Here is a 26,231-nt window from a genome sequence, read left to right on the forward strand (position 1 = left end):
CACTTGACATTTTGAGGCTGGGCCGTTGCAGGCTGCCGAGGGTTTCTCTCTCTGTAATTTCAAGTCAGGCAGATATTTGCCTAATACAGCCTAAAAATGCATTCCGTAAATCTGTTTTCTCTTTAAAAGAAGAAAACACACACACACACACACACATTCAGAACAGTTAAATTAATTAAATTGTATGACATCCAAACCAACAAAGCTGAGCAGCGCGGCACAGCATTTCATGGTTACAGCCGTGTTGGTCCCAGTGGCGCAGATATAATTAAGACCTCTTCTTAATTACTTAATAAGCCTAATTAGTAACATTTCTGAGCAGCAGATTTGGCGATGGAAATCAGAAGAATGTTAAGTCCATTTGTTATTTCATTTAAATCCGGATATTAATGAAATTAGTGCATCATGATATAACAGAAACAAACCGCGCTGGGATTGACCAAAGGCTAATGCAGTTTTCTATGCTCCTGATCAACATTCAATTAAGTGGTACAACAAAAAAATCTCAGAAAACACAGGCTAATGTAGTTTTTGTTCGCCGCTATAGTCACGTGTCACCTTCATCAAGGGTTTATTGTATCCACTCTTCTCTCATTTTTCATTAGCCCTTGGCCAGATGTGACAGAGAGGTGCGTGAAACTGACCGGGGGTCTGCTGTGTTGTCGTCAGGATAACCAAGGCGAGCCCACCAATCATGCGCTGGAGTTGCTACTGCATTCCTGGCCACTTAATTAGAAGTTGTTGGTACCACAGAAGGTGTCACCAACCTTTTCAGGCGCTGAACAGATGGTGTCCCCTCTTTTTGAGGTCCTGCCAATGCCCACTCTGTGGCTCCTGGGAAAATGACCTAACTCACAGGCAGCTGCTTAGTGCGGCTTGAGTGATTCTTTACAGCCACTTCTATTGGGTGGGGGGGGGTGGAGGGGGGGCTTAGCAGGACGTACCACTGAAAACTAGGGGTGAGACTGCAGTAGCTGGGTCCCTGGATAGCTGCACAAATCTGTTTTGGTTGCCGCATACCAGTTGTTAAAACTGTGTTTTTAATGCCGTGTGCAGCAGGCGAGGACCCCGACCCTGGAGATCCTGATGTCTCTGTGCTAGTTGCACTGTGTGCACCGTCCTCTGCTGCTGGCAGATGGTGTGAATATCAACAGAGAAAGGACCTGGGAAGGCCCGCAGAACAAAAAGTGAAAAGGGTTCCTCGACAGTTACAAAGAGGCCCCATGGAGCGGTGGGAAAGGGGGTGGCCTTCGTCCTAATGGATAAAAAGAAGGAGGGAGTAAGAGTTTGCAAGAGCATTGGGCATTGAGAAGTAAGAGTGGATGGAGAAAATGCGAGGGCCGCAGATTTGATATTTGTGGAGGCGAAGGGTCGGGGGTTTAACGCGCTTCGTGCTGCGCGGACAGAAGATCAGCTGTCACTCTGCGGTCGGCTTGGCTCAACCTCACGCCGACCACGCAGGAGGTGGAGAGAAAACAAGTTGGAATTTTTTCCTGACTAATTGCTTGATATGAATCTCATAAATCGTCCAAAACATTGTTTGCGGTATTTCCAAAAATCTCAATCATATTCATGAAAAGGATAATTTCCAAATCCTGTGATTTATCTATTCAGCACTATCAGCAGCTATGTCACACACCTCAACATCTGTAAATCCTGTTCACCTTTCTGCTTGGAGAAATCACAAGGCTCTTCCCTTTCGCACAACTGGTGATGGCCGGAAAAGGCCCGGGAGTCTTCTTGAAAAGCGGCTCGGCTCAGCAGTGGTGTTTCACCGACATGTCAAGGGACATAAAATCTGTCATTTTCATCATGTTCTAGCGTGGGTAAACCTGTTTCCTGCAGCTTTCTCCATCAGATATATGTCTGTGGGTTTATGGCCGTGGAGCCAGGGCAAGCCCGATCGATCTGCGGGAGCTGTAGGATTTAATAGGTGCACAGCTCTCGCTAAGGGGTAGGGGGGGGTGGGGAGGGTATATGTAATCACTAAAAGCGAGCATGGTAGCAAGCCCCGGTCACCAACAGTTTCTGTTTTATTAGAGCCCAGATTATCAGTTTTCCCCACACTCTGAAATAGCTGAGGTGATCTATTGTTATTGCTGATGTTTTTATTGTACATTTTAGGAAGCCAAATCAAGACATTAAATCAAAGCGCACACTCTTGGTGGCACTGATGTGCGTCCACCTGTGTTGTGTCTGTTTCATGAAAAGATCATAACTCCAGAACAATACATGAAAGAATCTTGATACTTGATCTTAAACATTATTTACAATAATGGTGAAGAATTCTTGGAAATACCAGGACTCCTTAGCGCTTTAAGAAACAAATAATAATACCGCGCAGACATGGCAGACATTCTATATATTTATGAATTATCAACGACTTCAAGAAACCAAAAACTGAATTCATCTTACTAACAGGTATTGTCTGTGTAGGCAAAGCTTGAGCCTGAGCCTAGCGCATTCCCCTGTGCATAGAGCTCCATTGTTGTCTAAAACTTATTCAAAATACATCAGTGAGCCACTCTTGTAATGGTTGACATGAACACACACACACACACACACACACACACACACACACACTGTAGTTTATTTAGAGTCGATCCCACATACATAGTCACGGTGCCGTTAACGCTCACTAGCACACGACATGTGGATTAATCCCCCGCTGAAAATAGTTTTCCAACAAATACACAATTTCCTCCTGTTTGAGTCATAATGGCAGGAGCTTTCTAACTTTTTTGGGGGGAAATGTATTTCATATATACTTTCATTATACTTTTATTCATACTTGCTAGTTTACTTTCCAACATGAAACGCAGCATATTGTTTATCTTGGGAGATAAAATCATTGTCAATGATAACTTTCCAGAGATGTAAGGTCCTGGTTGAGTATTACAAACCGCTGTACTTTGTGTTTTGGCATCTGATAAGCCGTCTCATGGATCCTATTTAATCGTCCCCCCACCACAACAACAACAACAACAACAACAACAATACAGCCCTTGCATTGTTTAACGCAGAGCTGTTTTCAGTGAGATGCTTCTTTATGACCCAGTGGTTACAGACATGTTCCATCATATGTTTGCCTCTCTACGGTGTCAACTGGCTGAACAAATGCCCCAAGAACCTTTTTTAAAGTGAGTCCAAAGAGTATATTTTAGTTTTAGTCAACTCCACTGAAATGAGTCTTTTTAATACGTATTAGGGAGCATTCAGGATCACAGTTCCTTGTAATCAGTTCCTTTTTGGTGACTTCTGGCAAACATTGATTACTTAATAAAAACACGTTTATCTCCAATCATCGAGTATAAGCACATTTGGAACTGGGAGAGCCAAATGATAATATGTTTAGGTCTATAATAGGATGCATGTCAGTCGACTCTTCGCTTCTCTCATCTTCTGCATTAAGAACTTGTCAGCTGTGTTTTTGCTCCAACTCGTCACAGCTTTCACAAACCCCCCCAAATGACCTTGAACTTCATCAGCGCACCTCAACCCCTCACACCCGTCTGCCTAATGCTATTATGCTGGGCCCTACATGCTAAAAGTCATTGGTGGTGATAGTGGCTGATTAGATTGTGTCCATTGATCGCTCGACGTGCTGTTAGGACGAGGCCGGTGCGGGCTGCAGCTCCTGCCGCTCCTCCTCAGACACACTGACAGTCTGAGACAGAGGAGATGGAGCCCCATGCAGGGCTGCAGATTGAGTTATTGATCAGTTCTCTCCTCTCTCCTGTCTCTGTCTCTCCCTCTGCTGCTCCGAGAGACCCCGTCATCAGGATAATGAATTTCACTTATTGCAGATTAACGGCATAAGGTCCGTATGGTAATAATGGCAGAAATTAGCTCTTTGTCACCCCCTCTGGATTTCCACGAGGAGGGGTTCGGGGAGAATGAAGGTTGTTACGGCCCTGTTACTCAGAGGGCTGTGATTTTAACAAGAGGGAACCGAAAGAGAGACTGTGCATGAAAATGAAAGATTTAGTTCTGATGCAAGAAAGGCAGGTCTGATGGAGGAGAGTGAAGGAGAATTTTGAGAGGGGAAAGGAACACTGAATAGCAGGCCGCTCTGTGAAAAGGACAGGGCAAAGAGGAAAGATGAGAGCGGATGATTCAATGGAGACGTAAAAAGATGTTGAAGCAGGAGTGCTAAAGTGGAGGAGAGAGAGCGAGATAGGCAGTGGTCATACAGTCACCAGGCAGCGACGCCGCTTAAGGGTCGGCCATTGTGTCTCCGGCACCCAGATTGGGGTGCTAAAGAATGAATAATGAGGCTTGATTACAGTCCGTGAGATGGCACATTGTTCAGAATCAATCCTCCAGGCAATTACCGGCGGTGCAAACAGCAGCCCTCAGCCTCAGCCAGGACGGAGCAGGAAGCCATTGTGTCAGAGGACAACATCATCTTCGTCAATGACTTGTTGCCTCCTCATATCGGAGCCATTAGCACTTACTCTTCTCCTCAACATTCAGCCGCCCACGTGAAAAGCCTCCTGCTCACGTGTGTGTGTGTGTGTGTGTGTGTGAGGGACATCAGGATGCTTCTCTTTATCGTACACATAAACACATACAGCATATAATAGAGACCATGTTCCCTTCTTGTTGCAGGTACGGTTTCGGGTTGTTGGATGCAGGGCTGATGGTGCAGCAGGCCACACACTTCAACACTGTTTCTCCACAGAGGAAGTGCATGCAAGAAGGCGCGCTCCATCCTACCAGGTTCGACTACTACCATCGACTTCATACTGTATGTTTATTCAAAACCCATAGCTGCTGATGTTCTATTTTTATTACTTTACCTGCTTCAACGGAACAGCTTCCCCACAGGAATCAACAATCTTTCATCTTCTCTTCACCCATACTGTCAATGCTTTGTTTGTGTCTGTACATTTGTACGAGTGGATGGATATCAAAGAGTGTCTATTAAACATGCAAGAATAAGGTCTGGCCATTGACTGACTTATGTAATGATTTTCTCATCGTTAGGATCCTTTCCCCAGGAGGCGTGGTCCGTGTAAACATTCAATCAGACGCCTGCCTTGGGAGCAGTGATGAGATCAACACTCTGGAGCACGTTCAGGTCAGGCAGCGGTTTTAAAACGCCCTCAGAGGGCATGAACTTGCAGTACATTGTTCGGAAATCTATTTTATTCTTTTTATGGTTAACTAGAATAAAAAGTTTGACTTGAAGCAGATCTTAAGAACTAGTTAACATTTTTGGGATGTAATCTTATTATTTTTGCGAGACGATTGGTTAGCTTAGCTTAGTGTAAAGACTGCAATCAGGGGTAAACGGCTAGCCTGGTTCTCTTTAAAGGTACCAAAACCCACCAGCCAGCAACCTCACTGATTAACATGTTACATCTTTTGTTTGTTTTAGACAAAAAAGTATGGTTGGGTTTAAGGTTTCCAGACTTTTAGCTATAAGCTAAGCTAACGCGTACATAGTTTCATGTTACTCTGGCCAAGAAAGTGAATAATAATATTTTTCAAAAAAGATAAACTATTCCTTTAAAATATAGAAAGATGAAAAGGTCAGTTTTTCTTGCATACTTCTTTTGTGATTCTGCTGTAAATGGTCTTTTCCAGCCTTTCCATGTTCCTCTTGACCTTGATGTTATACAAATAACAGACAGAGTGTATTAAGTTCAGCCTGCAACCAGGGAAGCTCGAAACATTTCATAGAAATTGTTTTCGGGGTTTCTGTGTCATGTGTTCTTTCTGAGAATAGAAGAGATTAAAAAAAAAAAAAAAAGGATCCTACTGTGATGTGTTGCCTGTGTCATTTGCAGAAAATGGCAAAACTGTGTTTTCTTGAGCACAGGCACATACATGCAAATGTGTTTGTGTTTAACTGTGTCAGCAGGCATTTGTGTGTGCGTGAGTGTGTGTGTGTGTGTGTGTGTGTGTGTGTGTGTGTGTGTGTGTGTGTGTGTGTGTGTGTGTGTGTGTACGTGCACATTTGAGTTTGTGTGAGTTGTTCATGTTTGTGAGTTTGTTGTGTGTACTTGTGAAATAGCGGGAGGTGGGAGAGAGAGAGAGAGAGAGAGAGAGAGAGAGAGAGAGAGAGAGAGAGAGAGAGAGAGCGGGAGTGTGTCAGCATGTAAATTGAAAAGGCTTCATCTTTGCGGCTCTGCTCCCTGGCAGAAAGCGTGGGTCAGGCCATCGCTGCGAGGTGTGATTGATGGACGTGTTGCCGTGGTAACACGCTGTAAACAGGAGCGGGCTGTCAGTCTTTTTGCAGCTTGGCGTCTCTCTCTGCGATGTGCCATTGTCACACCAGATGTGCTGCTTGTGATGAACAGGGACAGAGAGGGTGTTTACTGGGTGGGAATCCTGGTGGTGGGGGTTTTGGAGGTTGCATGTGCTTATTCAAATCATTTCACTAATATTCCCCTTAGCCATCTTTGTTACTGTGTCTTCTCGTTCTGCTCCCTACTTGTCTTTGTCTTCATTTTCGGGAGGCTATGGACCGATCATTGGTGTGTCCATCTGGCTGGCTGGCACAGTAACTCTGAAAATACTGAATTGATTTGGATTCAAACTTGACATGTGTCACATGTAATACCTCAAATATCAACGATTATCACAGGAATCCAGTGCTGGTTGGACCGAAGAGGCACTGCTTTACTTTTTAAGGAATTGTTCAACAGTTTAGGTAATGTGCATATTCCCCTCTGAGTGTGAGATGAAAATATTGATACCACTCTTAGCTGAACACAAAGACTGGAAACCAGCCCCTCTTAATGTCACTAATTGTTTATATAATAGTACAAAACCAAAGTGTAAAATCAACAAAATTGCGGTTTTATGGGGCAGAATGTACGGGACTATTTCTTGGCCGGGGTGCAGTAACTTCTTGGAGTCTTGTCGTCACCGTAAAGTTGCCAGACAAACAGTGGAATTGTGCCAAATTTAAGTTTTTACGCGTCTTTTATACAGATTAAACAAACCACATACAACAGATCCAGGCTAGTTGTTTCTCCCCATTTCCAGTCTATATATTAAGCTAAGCTAACAGGTTACTGGCTCTATTTTAATATTTAGCATAGCCTACAGACATGAGAGTGGTATCAATCGTTGTCATCAAACACTCAGCAAGAAAGCAAAGATGTAAAATGTCAAACTTTTCTTTGAAGGTCAAAACTCAAGTAATCAATCAGTAAAGTGTGTTCACCGAGAAAATAAAGACCAGTCTTTATTTCAGGTAGTTCCGTCACACTCAGTGAACATCCACAGGGTGTCGTACTGATGAGAAAGCCTGAAAGATGTGTCTTCGTCCACCCACTTCCTCGCTCATGTTTTCTCTATGTGTCCGTCCCTCCATCATTCTCCTTGCTCACATCTCCCTTTCTTTTTCATTTCTCGCCACCTGTCTCTCACCAGGTGAGAGTGAGCATCAACACCGTGTGTCGCGGTGACCTCTCCATCAGCCTGGAGTCTCCAGCTGGCACCGTATCGCTGCTGTTGGATACGCGGCCCAACGACGCCTCCTCTGCGGGCCTGAAAAACTGGACCCTGATGACGGTGCACTGCTGGGGAGAGCAGCCACAGGGCCTCTGGGCCCTCCAGGTACTGTCAGATATGCTGCTTCTTATTTGTACTTGTTCATCTTTAGCCACGCTAGCAGTGTTGACTAGCGAATGTTAGCATGCTAAACTAAGATTGGTGAACATGATTTAAACATTTTACCATGTTCGCATTGTCATTGGGAGAATGCGAAAGTTAGTATTTTTCGTTAATTATTGTTTTTAATAGTTTAGTTACTCACTAAACTCCACTGCATCTGTGGTATAGTGATAACTAACTAAGTGATAACTAACTCAACTAAAATGTATCCGAATATCTTTTTGTATACAATTTTTTTTTTTACCTACTTTTCTGGAAACCCTATTTTGCACACCTTCCCTCATGATATAGGAATGAATTGCTCCGCTTCACATGGTCCCCTTCCAGTAGCTGCGATGTAAAGAAGTTTAAAAATAGCCCAGCACAGCTCAGCTCGGTTCAGTTCATTTTGCAGTAGCAATGTGAATCATCCTCTACTTTCATCTCAGAGTTTCAGCCAAGCATGGCAATCTTCATTTTCCTCCCCACACTCTACTTTTCCTTTTTTCTCTCATAGATGTGCTGATGTTTGATACGGAAGAAGGAGCTAAAATGGAAGGGAAATTAAGACTGGAAGGTTAAGTAACCTTGGCCGGGTTTGACAGACACAATACTGCCGACGTCTGATTAGAATCCATACTCGCAGACAGTAGCGCGCTGAGGTCATTTACTGTATATACGTGTGGGTGGTAGCAGCAGGGGGGGCTCTCTCTTTGTATGTGTGTGTGTGTGTGTGTGTGTGTGTGTGTGTGTGTGTGTGTGTGTGTGTGTGTGTGTGTGTGTGTGCATATGTGAGTGCAAATAGGCATCAGTCCTTGTAAACAGTTGGAGGTTTACAGAGAAAAGGCTGTGAAGATGAAAGACACCCACCCCCTGTCCTCTATCACCTACCTCTTCCTGCAAACACACACACAAACACACACTCTTTCTCTCCATCTCTGTGTCTCTCCCACGTCCTCGCACAGATTTACTGTCCCTTCTGTGACCAATTACCAAGGCCCAGTATGTCACAGAGACGGGGAGGAAACACCGTGGAGCCGAGCCTCATAACGACGGCGCTGCTCATTACCGGAGGGCCGAGACGAGTCGCCGCGATGCTCGCACTGCGAATTAACGCTCGCATCTTACGTGCCACATGCCTTAGCACACCGCTAATCAGCACATGCCCGCACACACTGATTGGTTTTATGCTGTTTGTCAATTTCACCACGGATTGTGGGAGAAACATGTACACAAACAGTTACAGGGTGCTAAAAATAAAACGTGTGAGTGTCACAACTCTCAAACGCCAGAGGGAACAGAGAGAGAACAAGGACACACACACCTAAAACATCAACTTGGAAATGTGAATCTCTCTGTTTCTAAACTGTTGTTACAGATAGTGTTTATTAATTGCACGGTTCACCCAAAGTTTTCGTATTGTCGCAATAAAAGCATGTACAAGAAGGACTGTTTAAATCACCTGTACTAGAAAAATAATTTGACTTATCATGGTTCTGAACATGTGTTGTCATTTGATGTTTTTTTGGCACTCGTCTGTGCCGCTGCAAGAAAAGAAATTGCAGAGGCATGTCAATTAATTCTTGAAATGATACAGAGAGAGAAAAACAGAGGACGAGACAACAGAGACAGAGGACATACAGGACTAATAGAAAAGGCAGAAGGAAGGATGGTGGAAAGTGAAGGGTAAACTATAAAATGGAGGCCCTGGGAAGAGACTTTAACTGGACTATCTGCCGGATCAGTGTTTAAAAACTCAAGGGCAGCAGAGGAGGGGGTGAGGAGGAGGAGGAGGAGGAAGAGGAGGAGGAGGCTCTGTGGAGAGTCTATATTGATTCGTCATGATGACAATTGTCAAAGAGCGTTGTGGTGCTGCTGGAATAAAAGCGGGACTGAAGTGAAAGGGGAGCGAGTGTTATGGCTCGAGGCTCGGCTGACCTTCCAGCGCTGTGAAGGAGACGAGTCCGCGGGGCTGGAAATACACTCTCTCTCTCTCTCTCTCTCTCTCTCTCTCTTTTCTCTTATGTGCTTTCTCCCCTGTGCTCGCTCTACCGCCATCTGTGGTGCCTTCACCTCGCGCCTGTGCTGTTTATCAGAGACAGTCGTGCACAATATAAAGAATGTTTTTTTCCAGCAATGTACAGTATGGATTTAAACCGCTCTGAGATGATTAACTAGAATTTTAAAACAATAATATATAATCATCAATAGCATTGATAGCCATTAAGGATTAATTCACAAGCAGATAAAAGGTATACCAGACGTTATTTTGACCCTGTGTGTCCTTGATCTTCTTTCATCCTCTCTCTCTCTCTCTCTCTCTCTTTCTCTCTCTCTCTCTCTCTCTCTCTCTCTCTCTCCCTCGCACACACACAAACACACGTGTCTCCCTCTCATCCTTTCCTTTAAAGCTTGTCTGTCCTCATACAGTGCTAAGAGGTAACATTCTTTTGGAAGCAGTCAAATATGACAGTTCAGCCATCAGTATGCCATATTTATGGTTAGTTCTGGGCTAGTTTAAAGGCTGGTTTCACCCACAAAGTCCATGCAGCTAGTTTCTTATTAATTTGCCCAGGTGTTCAGGTTGAAATACATGCATGTGAATATAATTGTGTTTGTGGTGCTTACAGAAATGAAAGACGACCTTCAAGAATCAGTGCATTACTTTTTCCGATCAACAGAACATGCAGTTTGTGTCGAAATGAAAAACGTTTCTGGAAAAAAATGTTGCTCAAGTTTAGTTTTGTCACTGCTGTGAGCACCAAAAAACAAATTGTATAATTTCACCATTCTATTGGTGTGGAGGCAGACATCTCAAAATCAAAATCAGAATCAGAATCAGCTTCATTGGCCATGTGTGTACATGGAATTTGACTGGTTACACATTGCTCTCGTCGTACATATATACAAATGATATACAATAAACAAGATAAATATAAAAAAAAGACACTAAAGACAACAGAGTAGTCAGAGTAGTGCAGATGGAGGTGTCTGATTAATTGTTCATAGTGACGGCCAGTGGAAAGAAAAATCTGAAAACATAAAAGGAAAACTTATTATAATAAAAGCATTGTTAGATACCATTCGAGGTGAGAATTTAAGCCGACTCTTAATTGACAATGACTATGACGGGCAGAATTTCTGTATTATTGTGCTTTGCGCAATGTACTCAGATACAAACACAGAAATACAGATATAAAAACACATATACAATGCTTTCTCTTCCAGCCCACCTGGCTCCATGCTGCCATGCCCATAGGGAGTGTTTGTGTCTGTGTGTGTGTGTATGTGTGTGAGTGTGTGTGTGTGTGTGCGTGTGTTTGTGTGTGCGTGTGTAGCAGTGTGGCAGCGGTCTTTGAGCAGAGATATCGCTGATTCCCAGAGGACTTTGAGACTCAAGCTGACTGTGACTAGTGTTGCTGTAGGAATATAATGGCACTATTTAGCCTGCAGCACTGTGGCTACACACACACACACACACACACACACACACACACACACACACAGTCACTCTTCCAGGCCGTGACTGACAGATCATATGTTTATCATCTTCATCCCCGGTGCTTCGTCTGGAGTTGCACAAACTAAACACGCAGTGACAAACTGATGATGGAATAACCAGCAGGTAATGAAGGAACTATGGGGTTTGATTAGTACATGCAGTCAGTAGGAAACATTGATATTAATCAATCAATGCCTTTCACCTTTATGGATCTGATGCAGTTTCTTTTGTTACATATTCACCGTAGAAAGCATCCTGGTTTTCTGTAGGAACTTGAAATTAGTATAATACGGTATTTGGATTTGATTACAAACAATTACACCTGCATATATTTTATAGTTATTGTTTATTGTTCATTTAGTGTGATGAACAACGTGTTTTACTAATTTCCTTTATCTTTAAAGATATTGAATGTCAATGCAAAATGTTAACTCTTTACAGTTGATTTGCAGAACAATACTGTAAGTATCATTACGTTTAAAAAAATATCACATATCAGCTGATTCTTAAGAAAAAAAGATATCTCCAACTACAAAGTGAAGATACCATTTGTACCTCTGCACCCTTTATAATGAAATAAATCAGGAAATGAGAATGTTTTATTTGTTTTACGTCATGGTAACATATTTTTGATCATTTATTCCATTAACTGGTTGTTATGGTCTACACTTCAGCACAGTGACAGTGGGTGTTAGTGCGGGTGGTGAGAGCATTCTAACTTATGACTTACTAATTGCAAAACTGATGTGGTTACTTTTACATCTGTAAAGAGTGCCGTGTGGGAGTGGAACTTTGTGACACAGATTTGTCCACTATTTGTTATCCAGGCTAAAATTGCAACTACCAGAAACAAGGAAAATGGCTTTTACACCTGAAATGTAAAAGCGTAATGTTGGTCAGGATTTCTAAATGCAGTTTTATTATTTGTAAAAGTAACACAACCGTACACTTTCAAAGCCTCAGTACGTAGTTGCCACAGTGGAACTTACATGCTCATTCTCACTAGTGTGTATCTTCAGCCACAAACACACGCACACACACACACACACACACACTCCCTCCCTCACTTTGGCCCAAGGTGGATTTCTAGAGGTGCATATATTTGCATATATCTGCATGTTTAATGAGTTTTGGGAGATCAAGCGATCGGCACGGCCCTTTGTGGGTATTTCTTTCTTTTTTTTCTTCTTTTTTATGTGTGTGTGTATGAAGGGGGGTGGGGGGGGGTCTCCATGTAAATATCACCCACTGTGCGTTGGCACCCGTCACAGATGGTCGGGGGCGAGGGCACCCTGTAGGCACAGGATACCTATTTCTGTTTGTCTGCATGCTTTGTGTGAGACTGGGAGGCAGAGGGAGTGTGACTGTGTGCGTGCACGCTCCTGTGTGCGTGCACGCTCCTGTGTGGGTGTGCATAGTTTGCACTGTAGGTGTTTGTATGTCATTCACTACGTGCACTTTTTACTATGCACATTTTTTCCGTGTGTTGCTTGCATAATGTGTTCGTCTCTGTGAGTGTTGCCGAATGTTCATTTGTGTAATTGCATCTGTGTGTGTGTGTGTGTGTGTGTGTGTGCACTGTGATACTGTATATGCTGAGTGTGTATGCATGTGTTTGCACTTCAATACATATTCGTACAGTGTGTGTGTGTTTGTGTGCGCGTGTGTATGCAATTAATAAACCTTTGTGTAAGTGCAACGCTGTGTGTGTTTGTTCAGTCGTTTTGTGTTTAAGCACGCTGCAGTGTGTGCGTGCCGAGCCACGTGTGTGTGTGTGTGTGTGTGTGTGTGTGTGTGTGTGTGTGTGTGCGCGTCTCCCAGCATGCGATGGGGGCATGATGGCCCTGTTTTGGATGATTGATGCGTTGGAGGGATCAGCAAGGAGCCCAGGTTGGGCCAGAGCCTCAGTCTGACACACTGCTGCTTCCCTGCTGCTTTACATATGTAGACACAGCAAGACTCCTCCCCCCTCCCAGCCGCCCGCTCCAACGCAGCCAACACACACAGGTTCCCTTTCAGGGTTTTATTCTGAAGCTTCCGTTCATTCCGTCAAAGTAAACTGAGCACTGTGTGCTTTTCTAGTTACTTCCTGTTTTACATTTTACATCTGTTTTTTCCCCAGTCTGAGGTGCGGGGAGTGAAAGTAATCATATTTATCTATTTAATCTATTTAATTTTGTCTCATAGCCAGGTCATAATGGATTGTAATTATTTATCTGAATCTGGTAGGTGAAGGGTTGTGTTCTAATGAAACGATTTCATTCAATTTCACACAAGTTTGTCAGTGTTGTTTCAATAAGCATCATATATGTAAAGATATCCAATATCGCCACATTTATATAACAGCTGACAGCTGAAGTGCAGGTATCAGATATTATTATCAAATTGTTATGTTTACACATCAGCAATAAGGTGTAAATAGTGCCATGCTTGCTCACTGCCATGTTAATAGTTATTATTATGTTATATAATATTATATATTATGACACCTGTGCCTCTCTTACTATGACAAGTACCTCTGAACAGATGTCACCGACAAAACAGTATGCGATTAGCTGCAAAGACAGAGCAAGTAATTTAATATCCTGTGTATTACCGCCGAATTAGCCAAGATGATTGTTCACTTTTTCCTGACTACATATTCACAACCAGGCCAGAGATTTGCACCAGCAGCCATCCAGTCACATGCCGTCATTCATTTCTCTAATCCACTAGCAGTTCTGCTGAAGCTGTGGTATGTCCATGGCATATATTGTGTTACTTATTACTAGCTATGAAAAATTAAAATGAAAACAGAGCAATGTTAAATATTGTGTCTGATTGGGAGATTGCTGACTGTGTTCCCAGCTGTCCCACCCGAGCTGCTCTGTGTCCAGCAGTGGACTGTGGTGGCACAGGGCAGCCATCAATGCAGAGCCTCCTGAGAAAAACATTTTAACACTTTTTTTGAGATTCAAGAGAACTTTATTGTCATTGTCTCCAACATCTACATTCCATCACAAAGTTTTCTCTCCAAACAGTTGTCGTCAAGTTTCCCCTTCTTTAAAAATGTTGTTTTCCTTTATAACTGTCGTTGTCAATGGTGCTCTCTGCCTTCCTCTCATTGGCTACAGACGTCTTCGTCCATCCTTTTTCTTCTCTGTTTGCCTGCCTCTCTGTCACCATCTTTTGCTGAATTCCTTTCTCCTCTCAGGCTCGTCCTCTATCGCTAGGTCTCACTTTCGTCTCCGTGGCGCTCACCCGTTTCGATATCCTGCCATCTCTCCCCCGTCACTAATCCCTGCCTCTCTCTCTGTAGTTTCTCTCCCTTGCTTTGAAATCCTTCCCCTCTACCCTCTGTTATTCTGCTTCTGCTAATCCTTTCATTTTCTTTGTATCTCTTTTGTCTACTGCTCTCACACTGTAGTTAAATCATGATTTTATCATGACAGTAGTATACCATGAAGTGGACTGTAGGCTGACATCATCACCGAACATGTCAACGGGATATTTTACCTCTACGTAGAATTAGCAGTTTGTAGAGTTGTTATGGATTTCATGGTCAGGAGAGTAAACTTGTGTTAAAAACTTGTGCTCAATTAAAAACAATCAGGCAACTCAAAATATTTGACTCATGAGGTTTCCAAGCGACAGCGGGGTCGCAGCTCAACAGAGAGCCATGTCTACCAGTAGAAAGGCATGCTGGGAGGCTGGCAGGCATGCGAGGCGTATTGATCCACCTGTAGCATCCAGCTGTTTGTTTACTAACAACAAATCAATGCAGCGCTCGGTTGGGGGCCTCCATGCCTGGCCTCTGGTCTGCTGGGTGCACTCACACACTATAGAATACACACTCTCACACACACACACACACACACACACACACACATGCTGGACAGCTGATCTAGCAGTCTGTCTACAGGTCTGTCTTTGACCTGCTCCGGACTAAAAGAGCGTTTCTTTTAGGGTTTCACATGACGTAGTTGGTTGTATGCATAAGCCATAGTGAGGTTGATATTTCATTTTTTTTTTACCATAAAAATAAGATGAGCACTAGAGGTTGCTTTTTTACTTTTGTATCAGATTTTTCCCAAGTAAATACCAAATACTCCAAATACTGGAGGTGATTCAGCTGAAAAAGGTGATATAGAATGAATTACGGTTTGACTGGGCCGTTCATTAATATATTATTATTGTGACACTTCATCTGATGGTCTGCCCTGCCAAACACACCTTTAGGTGTACAGCAATAATTTCAATGAAATCAGAATGAATCAGATTCATGACTCGAGCCTAACTCAAGCACTAAGAGAAGTGACTCCAGTCCACACCTCTGCAATAACCAGAATCAAATCAAACTTCATGATACCAGCCCTCGGTGGCAGGAAGGAAAAAGAGCATTGGGCACGACAATTGGTCGTTGGGCCTTTATCAGAACACGTAGAATAAATAGCGTAAAGAGTTCATGTTGATCCACCAAAAGAGAATGAAGCCTTTCCAAATGTGGATTTTACAACAAGATATTCTATAATTCCCCACAGATGTTACAGAGTTACTGAGCCAGAAACTCTGTGAGGTACTACTGAGCATATGACAAGTCTGTTTATTTGGGATTTATGTTAATATTATATGAGAAATGGTATTGAAAAGATAAAAACCTGAACATTTAGCTTCTTAGACTATTCTGGCAGTGTAATGATGTATCATTTAAAAAGGCTTGATTGTTGAATGAACTGCTTGTGACCAAGGAGTAACACGATAACTTTGTCTTTGACCTGAAGTAGAACCATATTTCTGTCCGGGGATACTTTACTGAACATCATAAATGACTCCATTAATGATATTAATGATCATGCTCATGTGTTCGTTTCCAAGGTGACTGACCACAAAGGCACAGTGATGAGCTGTGCGAGGACGGGTGACGAAGAGGCATCCGGAGCCGTGCTCAGTGCTACACTCATCCTCTACGGCACCTACCACCCACACAGGACTGCGCACGGTATGTGAGAGTGTCAACCGCTCGCTCTACTTTGAACACATGCAAACTGAGGTGAGAACGGAGGCAGGGTTGCTGTAGCGGTTTGAGACATGCACTGAGTGTACTTTTGAGAAACAACACCCACTGACAGTCAAATGAATCAGCTGATTAAATGTGTAAAATGAAAAAAATAAACAAGTAATTTATCTGTATAAAATGTCAAAGGTTACCCACAAGAGCAGCGCAGGGCTCTCCTAACCCTCCACTCCCTCCTCCACCTGCCTTCCACCCACCATCTCTGCCTCTTTGGCTGAGGCACTGTAGTCGGAGGAAGTGAGTAGGCCACTGACCACAGGGACTGTGATGTGTAATTACAGTGTGACCCCTGGCTGCCCCTCCCCTCCCCCACGGTGTGTGTCAGCTCCCCCGGTGCCCACGACCTCCACACACACACACACACACACCTCGTTAGCCACACCGGCACGAAGCCATTGCACCGTCCTCCGTGTCACTGTCAGGGGTTTTAGGGTCGTTGGAATCACCGAGGCATGCTGGGAAAGAGACATTGAACCACACTTTCCTGTTGATCTCTGTCAGCTGGGAGTTCCCGCCGGTCAAGGAGGTCCTGGAATATCATGGACTTTTGAAAGACAGTCAGGAGAAGTCAAGGACCTTAGCAAATTTACTGTTCAAGTTTGGACATTTTACAGATGGATCTATTTTAGTTTTATTATTAGAACTTACATTTTAGCCCAACTTGTTTTTAACTAGACAACATGGAAGGAAGGAAGAACCTTTTTAGGACACCAAAGTATTTCAGCTTGGTTAATGAAACCTGGAAAGAGATAGAAAGGTCGCGGAGGGCCACAGTGGGAACCTCTCTATCTGTGTGTGTGTGTGTGTGTGTGTGTGTGTGTGTGTGTGTGTGTGTGTGTCTTGCTCTGTTACTCTCTCGTCTCTTTCTGTCAAGATGCTGATCTCTCTGTTGAGAAATCGATTGCTCTCCCTCCTCCTCTCCCTCTCTCTCCATCCATCCATGTTTCCCTCCCCGTGCTTCTGGATCCAACCCAAGTTCAAGCTGTTAGTCAATCTGGTGTCCACAAACACACACACACAAAAACACACACACACACATTCCTCATTCTTTTCCCCAATGACATCATTTTGTAGTAGTTTGCCGGCTCTTCATTTCACACAGTCATGACTTTATGATTATACATTTTAGACAAGCTCTTGTTATGCTGTGTGCAGAATATATTATTTGAATGCTATTTGGATATGTTCATGTTATTTTACATATACAGTATATACACATGCATACATATGTATGTGTGTATATATACAGTATATATATAGCTAACCGTCTTCTAGCTCCACCTTCATATTTACCATACAGTGTGAGAGTGGTATTGACCTATTTCTTAAATTATTTTCTATCTATGTTTTTCTATTGTTCTATCAGGAAATTATGAGACATCGTGTTATTTGTACATCATATTTCATGGGTTAAAGAGACAATTCTCCAGATGTAGCCGCATGTGGACACCTGAATCAAGTATGCGTGGATATGTCAACTGAACCAGATTTGCCACAAGAGCATTAGTGATGTGATAGCTGGCAGGTGTTGGGTTCCTAATTCATCCCGTCCATGTTGGATGGGTTGAAGTCAGAGTTCTGTGTGTGTCAGTCAAGTTCCACATCTGGTTTTGTTCGGGGCCTTCAGCTGCCAGTTAAGGCCGTCTGCAACAGTAAAGTCTACTGTTCTGAGTTCACAATGGTAAAATTTTTGTTGAAACTGTTTTGTCTACCTTTTGTATGTTAATGAGGGTGGACAAAATATTAAGAACGCCTCTCAGTATCATGCAATGCAGTTTACCAGCACCACAAATTAGAGCCTCCAAAAAGGATCAGTTGAATCTAAAACAGTTACAGCAAAAAAACTGATGCAACCTTCGTGAAGGTAGGATTTAATAGGGTTAGCCCTAACCCTTACATAACTGCAACTGCTTGATGATTTTGATGTCTAGGATCTCATGACGTATCAAGAAGTTGCTGAAACACTGGTGCAGTCCTTTAATTTACAGCACAGTTGACCTACTTGCAGATGTCATTTTCAATGTTCCGACAGTTTAAGACATTCATAACACTTATGTAAATCTACTTTTTCCTCCCCTGAAGTAAAGCCAACTGCACTGATCGGACAGATACTCCGGTGGACATGGTTGCACATGTAATTGTTTTTAGATCCACAGTAAATCAGCAGTACGTTTACATTGTCCTCTCTCTTTTATGACGGCAGGTACCACACGGGGAGCTTTAAGCTCGGGATGTGCAGGATGAAGCTTCAGCTACATCTCCGGACCGTGTGTGTATGTTCGCCTCTGTACCCTGTTTGTGCCTTTTGTGTTTGTGTTTGTTTGGTGGGTGTGCGGCAAGTGTATCTACATTGCAGTGATCATGTGGCAGTAATTGAACAGGGATGGTGTGTTTAATTGAGTTGTTGTTTCCTGATGTTTCTCTGTAGTAGCAGGAGCCGCCGCGCTGACAGGTGACAGGTTTTACATATACCGTCACTTTGTTGTGTCTTTTTAGCCGTGTTTCTGTGTGTTTTGGCTTAATGGTGTTTGTTTGGTCGAAGGATGTGTGTGTGGGCTCCAGCGGGAGGAGGGAAGCGTGGGGTTTGTTGGATAGTTCTCTGAGCTCTGACAAGTTACATATACATAATGTTTTTATGTTTAGTTTTCAAACGTATGTGTCTATGTGCATGGGTCTACCTTTCTATTAAAGTGTGTATGTGTATGCAGGCGTACTTGCACGTTTGTGCTCTGTGCGTGTGTGAGAAAGAGACTATGTGTGAATCTTTTTGAGTTTATGTCTGTACAAATAATACATGTGCATGCTTGTGTGTTTGCATTCGTGTTTACTTAGCTGTCCTCTTTATCCGAATATATGTGTGTGTGTGTGTGTGTGTGTGTGTGTGTGTGTGTGTGTGTGTGTGTGTGTGTGTGTGTGTGTGTGTGGCTCTATCTGATCTGCCTCCTGGGCTCTATGGTCCAAATCAAATGGTAGGAAACATAAATTCCACCATCCCGTCTCCTCCACCTCCTCCTCTTCCTCTCTCCTTGGATAAATCCCCCCATCCCCGAGCGCCTCACTCCTTCTCCCCTCCCCTGCTCGGTGTCTTGCTCCCGGCCGAGGTGTGATTACGTTCCTCCTCTGAGCACCAGTGATCTAAGGGGCTTCAGGGTGTGCGTCAGTATGTGTGCATCTGTGTGTGTTTGGTGACTAGTTGGTGATCTGAGCAGCCCGCCGCTGCGCATTGTGCGGCGCAATTCACGGACGACGTCTCCAGATGAATGCCCCCATTCACAATTACAGCCTTTCCATTAGCTGCAGCTCTCGCCGCCTTGTTGTTGTCTTTTCTTCTTCTCTGCAAAAAAAAAAAAAAAGCAATTAAAGCAGGACAAAAACAGGCTGGAACACAAGCATTGTACCTGGGAAAAGAAAAAAAAACAGCAAGTGAAGGGGTGTGGTAGTGTGTGTTGGGCGGTAATCCTTCAATTGGGGTTCACACCACACACGGTCTCTGTTTTATTCCTGAGAAAATCCGCCAGGATTTATTTGAACATTCACGCATGAATGCCATCTCCTCTAAGAGACTTGTCTACTACTCAATGTCGGATATATATTTTAGATGTTCCCGTTGTACTGTAAGTGTGCCTGTGTTGTAGTTTCATTCTTTAAAGGATCAGATTACTTCACAAGCATAGAAAGCTGAGGAAAAACCCTCTAAAGCCGGGATATGTCGATACTTATGTTCTTAATCTGGCTAGTTTAGGATTCAAACTTTGATTTATGTTGAAAGGTTAAGCTAAAAGTTAGTTGTGTGAGTCACATTCAGTATCACGCTTGACATTATGTGAGAGACAAAGAGGGAATAGCAGCATTTCCAGTTTCACGGAAAAAAAATCTGACAAAGTGTAACAGATTCGAAATGCTGAATGTTTCTTATTTTATTATGTTTTGCCAAAGGAATTCTGAAATGAATTTAACTGGAAACAATTATACCCATGACATGATTTACCGCTAAATGGCTTAATTTTTTTGTGAAATGTTCTAAAATATGTGCTCAGAACAATATTTCCGAAGGTTGACCCATCATGGTTGAATGGCCACAGTCACCAAACCGACAATTTTTACTTTAAACATTTTATTGTTACTCCTTCACAATATTAGCAGGCCCGTGTTACACCAGCTGCATGCTTTTAATGTGAAGAAGCAGCAGTGGGAAATGTTTGGTTTGCATTAGCAAAGTAGCAAAGTGTTAAATCACAACACTTACTTTAACAATAGAGCTCTGACACAGCAGTAGCGATAACAGTGAGGATGATATCAATGAGATAAAACTACAAATAGTAACACTGGACTACATGATGCATCGTTTTTTGTAAATCCCTCATATGACAGTAGGTCATTTGAATCGTACACAGCAATGGTGGAATAACAACAAAGTATATCATGGGTAAATTACAGAATGTAAATACAGGATTTGATTTCATGAATATCTTTTGTTTGTAACTTTAAGTGCTGTGTAGAATAGTAAACACTCAGCAAATGCTAACAGATTTAGGGATTTTAAATCTTCAAATATCTGTTACTTTATATTACTCCAGTCCAGTAAATTAATTTAGAGAGCTCATTTAAATGTATCTTTGGCAATATTTTGAACATTTGTGCAAAATGTGCTTCACATTTGGTTCAAAACACAGCTACTGAGGCGGACAGTGCCATGCAACGCTTTATCAGTGGTTCAATGCTTTCTCATTTCTTTTTTTTTTGCTTCAGAGGGACCCCTGCAGAGCATTGTGTCCATGGGGTCGCGTCACCCCGTCCCTCACAGGGGGGTGCACCAGAGGGGCCGTCACCAACCTCTGGACCTGATTCAATGGGCCTACCGAATGGAGAGAGACGGGAAGGTGCGGGCCGCTGATATCAGTGTCCCAGCCAGACACAAGGTACAGTACTTGTACACAGAGCGGGAACACACATGTTTCACACATCACACACACATACACACACTGTGATTTACTATTGCAATAAATCACTGGTGCCGCCTAATTTCCTATGGATTTCAATTTCCCCCTGGACATATCTGCATTGATCAACTTCAGGTGTAAGGATGTGCCAGGCGTCGCTCACTGTGACACTGAAGAATGGCTCGCAGATTCTTGCCATGTATGTGTGTGTGTGTGTGTGTGTGTGTGTGTGTGTGTGTGTGTGTGTGTGTGTGTGTGTGTGTCTGTCTGTCTGTCTGTGTGTGTGTGTGTGTGTTTGTGCGTGTGTGTGTGTGTGTGTGTGTGTGTGTAGGGGTACGACGGCGGGATTTGTGCACACGCAGCATTTCTGTTCTACGCTGTCGTCACCGCCGAGGCTTCAGGATACAAATCCTTGAGTCTGAGTAATAACATCTGAAAATGTCAGAAGCATGCAGACGGAGACAGTTGAATGGGGACTTGAGATATTGTTATTCTGATCATATCTGCTCGCACACTTGGCCTGATTATGAGGAACAATTACATATCATTCTGGCTTCACCAACAGTTGCTGCTGCAGAAACAAAAGCAAGGTATAACTCTCCTTTGAAATAAGAGAACATTTTTTGGTCTACTAAATCATCTTTCAGCACGGGGTCTGAACTGAAAATAACTATAATTCCCTTTTAGACTATTATCCTCTCACAGTCATTGAATCCTTCTATCTGTGCCCTTTAGGCTGCATTATGAAGCCAATTACAGCTCTGACAAAAGTGTGCCGCTGGACAACAGGTAGCTCTGTTTGTGTGCAGGTTAATGCCTGACATGTCCTTGGAGGGGTACATGGTCCCCGGGCCTGTAGATGAGTTTTGAGTCGGTCTTAGGAGGCAACAACGAGGCCTGACAACGTCTTTACCCCAAGTTCCTCCCCTAGAGGCAGATCTGAATGGATTGTCGAGGCAAAGAGGAGAAATAAATTGGAGAAAAGGATAAATCGATGCTCGGCGGAGAGGCAAACAGACCTTCCAACCCCCGGCCCAGACACACACACACATACACACACATATATATACACACATGTACCACGGCGTGGCTTTTTTTCCTTGGGCTGTATTGGATTGGTATGCAGAGCCAAGGAGAGAGATGCTCAGAAAAAGACTTGGCCTACAAATGATGTCCTTTGTTTGATCCACTAGGTTGGGAGGAGGGGGGGAGGGGGAGAGGGGTCGTCCCACAGAGACGGTGGAAGGGCTGGGAAACAAACATCTCTGTCTGTGAGCTTCTCTCTCCCTCACTAACAGCCTCTCATCTAAAGGAGGAGACAGAGATCAGCTCTGGGAGAAGCTGGTGGTCATCTGTTTCCGTTGATGACTTAGAGGACAGAAAGGATACGGTGTCGGCGTGTGTGCATTCCAGGGCTTGAATGTATGCCAAATCTACCAATCTGTAGGATATTTCTGGTTTATTACCACTTGAGTGTTGTTTTGTTTTGTGCACGTTTGGTCATCATTTCTATGGCTTATAAAACACTCTGTGCTTACTACAGTAAGTTAATTGCTGAGCACACCACAGTGACATTAATAAAAACGAGCAAATCAGACAATCAAACACATTTTTTATGTTATCATAACCTCGAGCTATAAAAATACGGACTAGAGTTATTCTTTTACGACTCATTTGGGCCTCGTGCAACAACATTAACGTATTCTTATCCTAAATGTCTTTCAGGCTTATGTACGCGTGTTCCAAATAAGATTCACCAAACTCTCCAAACTGCACAGACTTGACATAAATCGGCAGTCTCAACTTAATGAATGCCACTTGTTCATTGATGAAAATTGATGTTAACTAAGCCTTTTGGACTGTCTTAGACCATTAAATGGAAGGTCATGGGGATGTGACAGTGGAGGATGAAAGAGAGTGTAAACTACTGAATTGTGCAAATCTTCTTGGAAAGACACATGCCAGTGCAATCTAAAAAAAGAAGAACAAAAATACGATAAATCAAAATAAGTTGGTGAGTCTCTAAGTACACTGGCAAGACATGATGTACTGGTAAAAATAACAGAATATAGTGTATAATATAGTTATAGAGCTAGCAGTTCTATGAATGGCAACGTCCACCACTTTAGTCTGAAATATCTCGTGGATTGCCATGAACTTTTGAGCAGACATTGATGGTCCCCAGAGCATGAATCCTACTGGTTTTGGTGATCCCCTGGTCTCACCACCAACATTTCACTTATCCTCAACAGATTGAAGATGCATTCAGGTCATTACATCTTTAAAGACCATTTATAGTTGTGGTCTGCATCAGTTATTACTCAAATTAGTCTAGTCAATGTGTTTTCAACATTTGTGCAAATTTACCCAACATTTTGTTGGTTTTTCTGAGCTACTCAGGAGGAAAGGTACTTTGTATTTAGTGCTATTATTAAAGATGATATGGTGAAAATGTTAAACATCATACCTACTAAACATCAGCATTGTCATTGTGAGCCTGTTAGCTTGCTGACGGTAGGCTTTAGAGCCGCCTCACGGAGCTGCTGGCATGGCTGTAGAATCAAGACCCCAAACTCATTCAGATAGGACATTATAATTCAGTAATTATCAAGACATTATAACTCAAGTCAAACAAGTGTTTCCCCCTTGTGAAGAAATGGAGACTATCTGTACATGACTCGTACGACAGGCCTGGACCACAAGTGGTTCTTACACATTAGATCAACTTCAGTCTCAAAACAGCATTTTTAAGACGCCATCAAATCAAAACTTCAACCCTCCAATGATTCACGTTATGGTTTTTGCTCCATCATTGCTTCCCGTGCCCACACTCCACCGCACTATTTCTATTTCTATTTTTTCTATTTTGGAGACATACACTATTCTCAACCGCAGCATACGATGCCATTTATTGTAGCTTGGGAGTTCTCTTTTCACTCCATGTTTTTTATAGTTTTGCTGTTCATACTGTACTCCCCGCTGTGTTTCTATTTTCATGAATGCTGTGAGAAATAATTGAAAGCGCCGTGTACGGAGCCGTCTGTTGCAGCGCTCCCACTTCCACATGCCTTTAAATACTGTATCAGTGAAGCCCCCGCTGAAAGCTGCCGGCTCGGGATTCCTCACAACTCTGAGACGTCAACAGTCACAAAAAACTTGAGCCAAGATCAAATCATAAACCAGAGTCTGAAACGTCTCTCCCATGGACAGAGACAGTTTTCTGATTGATTTCAAATTCAGCTGCTTGCCCTTGTCTGTTTCCTTGAGAAAACAGGGTTGAATGAGATTTCTTCTGGTGTTGTCTCTCTCTTTTCCACCCATGACATCCATCAGGGAGGGGAGTCACAACCCCTGCTGCAAGTGCTGCTGGTGTCTAGTGCAACAGACGGAAGGCCTAAAGGAGTCTTAACAAGAACAAATAATGTACTGCAACATCTATAAATTCATCAAAGTATATTAGATGCAGATTAAAGGGCCACTTCAGTTTACTAGTCATAGTTTGAAAGATGTTGGCGTTTAACAGACTGGAAAGTTTAATACAAAGGTTATATTGGTTGCATTATAGGAAATGCCAGATCTACCATTTCTGGAGCTTAACCCTTGCGGGAGACGAAAAGCCATCATTTATTTGATTCTCACTATTCTTTTACAAATCTTTCTCTTGTACAAAAAGTTTAAAAAAATGAAGATTTTTGTAATTCTTGGCTTCATCTTCGGAAACAGGATGAGGTGGATGGCTCTATATGCTATCCTGCCACTTATGTGTCTTTAATACCAAATGTCTGTTCCATCATCCAGATGTGGAAGATTCCTGGGGGCTCCGTGTTGGATAATCCCTCCATCAACAAGCCCATGAAGTCCAGTATGGCTTTCCAGGTAAGCTGCAGCACTTCAAGTCCAGATAGAGAAGTTAAGTTCCCAACAAGAAAATCTGTAAAAAAAAATGAATGCGCATGCCCATCCACTACTGCTATGCAAATATTAGGAGGTTAATGAGGATTTTTCTCTTAAACCACAGCAGAAGGCACAAGATGACATCATTATAAGAGTGACAATCAAATCAGAAACGGTGTAAAAAACTGGAAATGTTGCATTCACGTTTGTGTCGTGCATTACTTCAAAGAACGTCACAGTCCCATCGCGCCACACAGATCTCATGTTTTCGTCTTCCGGTATTTTTTGTCTCTCTAGTTTGAGTGACGTTCAAGCTACTTAATCGATGTGTCCGATTTTTTTCTGATACTTTTCAATTGCAATTAATCACATTTAGCCCAACCAAGTTAAACATGTTATGCAATATTCTCTGCTTGTTTTTAAAATGAATTGCATTTCCACTCAGATTTTTTCATTATTGGACTTCTGGGTGCTTTTACACCTGAAAACAATTAATCAATTCATTGACAGAATTATTTTAATATGTAATGATAATCCTTTTATTCTGTCTTGCATGTTTTTTCATGCACAAATGACAACCGTTCCCTTGTTCCAGCCTCTCAATTGTGATGATTTCCTGTCTTTCTTATGAGATAGCTAAGTGTCTTTAGGTTTCAGATTGTTGGTTGGACAAAAGTTGACGTCATCACAGACATCACATTGGGATCTTGGATATGATGCCAGGCATTTTTCATAAAAAAATTTTTTTAAAAGATTTGATCAATGTTTTTTGAAAACAATAAGATTATGTGATGTTGCAGCCAGTTGCTTTTACTGCATGCTTCTTCATTTAATTCTGGTAGATTCAATTTTCTCTTGTGCACTCACAATATTACTGTATTCAACAGTTACACCCGGCAGATGTTGTACAGAAGTCCTCCACGAAGTCAAGACCTTCTGATGTGAAGGAGCCTCACGTGACCAAGACCATCCGGGACAATGTGGACAGAGAGAACAGACCCTTACCGTCCCAGAGTCTCCAGGATGCCGTCAGCAGTCAGACTCTTCCGGTCCAGGAGGAGAAACTGTGAGCAGAGAGGCAGCGGGCAGGGAACTGAGGAAACAAATATGAACCAGGGTTAAATAAAGATTGTTGTTTTCCACCGTGCTGCAAGTCAATTGATCATGAGTCACTTCCATGTACAGTGTGACCTCAGTTTCGGCACAAATGATGTATTGGGGATTCCTAGCT

The 26,231-nt window shown here is 42.8% G+C and overlaps 2 protein-coding genes across 2 annotated transcripts in view; both read left to right on the forward strand.

Moving 5' to 3' along the window:
* The window catches only part of LOC306745220 (neuroendocrine convertase 1-like), a gene marked incomplete at both ends in the record, with an annotated part of 147,055 nt that extends 130,956 nt beyond the window's left edge, over positions 1 to 16,099 (forward strand). The window contains 4 exons of the mRNA XM_079227973.1: positions 4,612 to 4,722; positions 4,990 to 5,083; positions 7,390 to 7,575; positions 15,968 to 16,099. Coding sequence (XP_079084099.1) covers positions 4,612 to 4,722; positions 4,990 to 5,083; positions 7,390 to 7,575; positions 15,968 to 16,099 — 523 coding nt within the window. The remainder of the gene's footprint in view (positions 1 to 4,611; positions 4,723 to 4,989; positions 5,084 to 7,389; positions 7,576 to 15,967) is intronic.
* A 2,269-nt stretch (positions 16,100 to 18,368) lies between these two features.
* On the forward strand, positions 18,369 to 26,070 carry LOC306745221 (uncharacterized protein; the record flags this gene model as incomplete). The annotated part of the gene is made up of 4 exons (XM_079227974.1): positions 18,369 to 18,439; positions 20,916 to 21,085; positions 24,905 to 24,982; positions 25,888 to 26,070. Exons 2-4 carry the CDS (start codon positions 20,942 to 20,944, stop codon positions 26,068 to 26,070), a joined length of 405 nt encoding a protein of 134 aa, XP_079084100.1. The 5' UTR covers positions 18,369 to 18,439; positions 20,916 to 20,941.
* Between the last annotated feature and the right edge of the window lie 161 nt (positions 26,071 to 26,231).

The sequence above is a fragment of the Taurulus bubalis genome (assembly GCF_910589615.1).
Source record: "Taurulus bubalis genome assembly, chromosome: 12".
NCBI classification, from domain to species: domain Eukaryota; kingdom Metazoa; phylum Chordata; class Actinopteri; order Perciformes; family Cottidae; genus Taurulus; species Taurulus bubalis.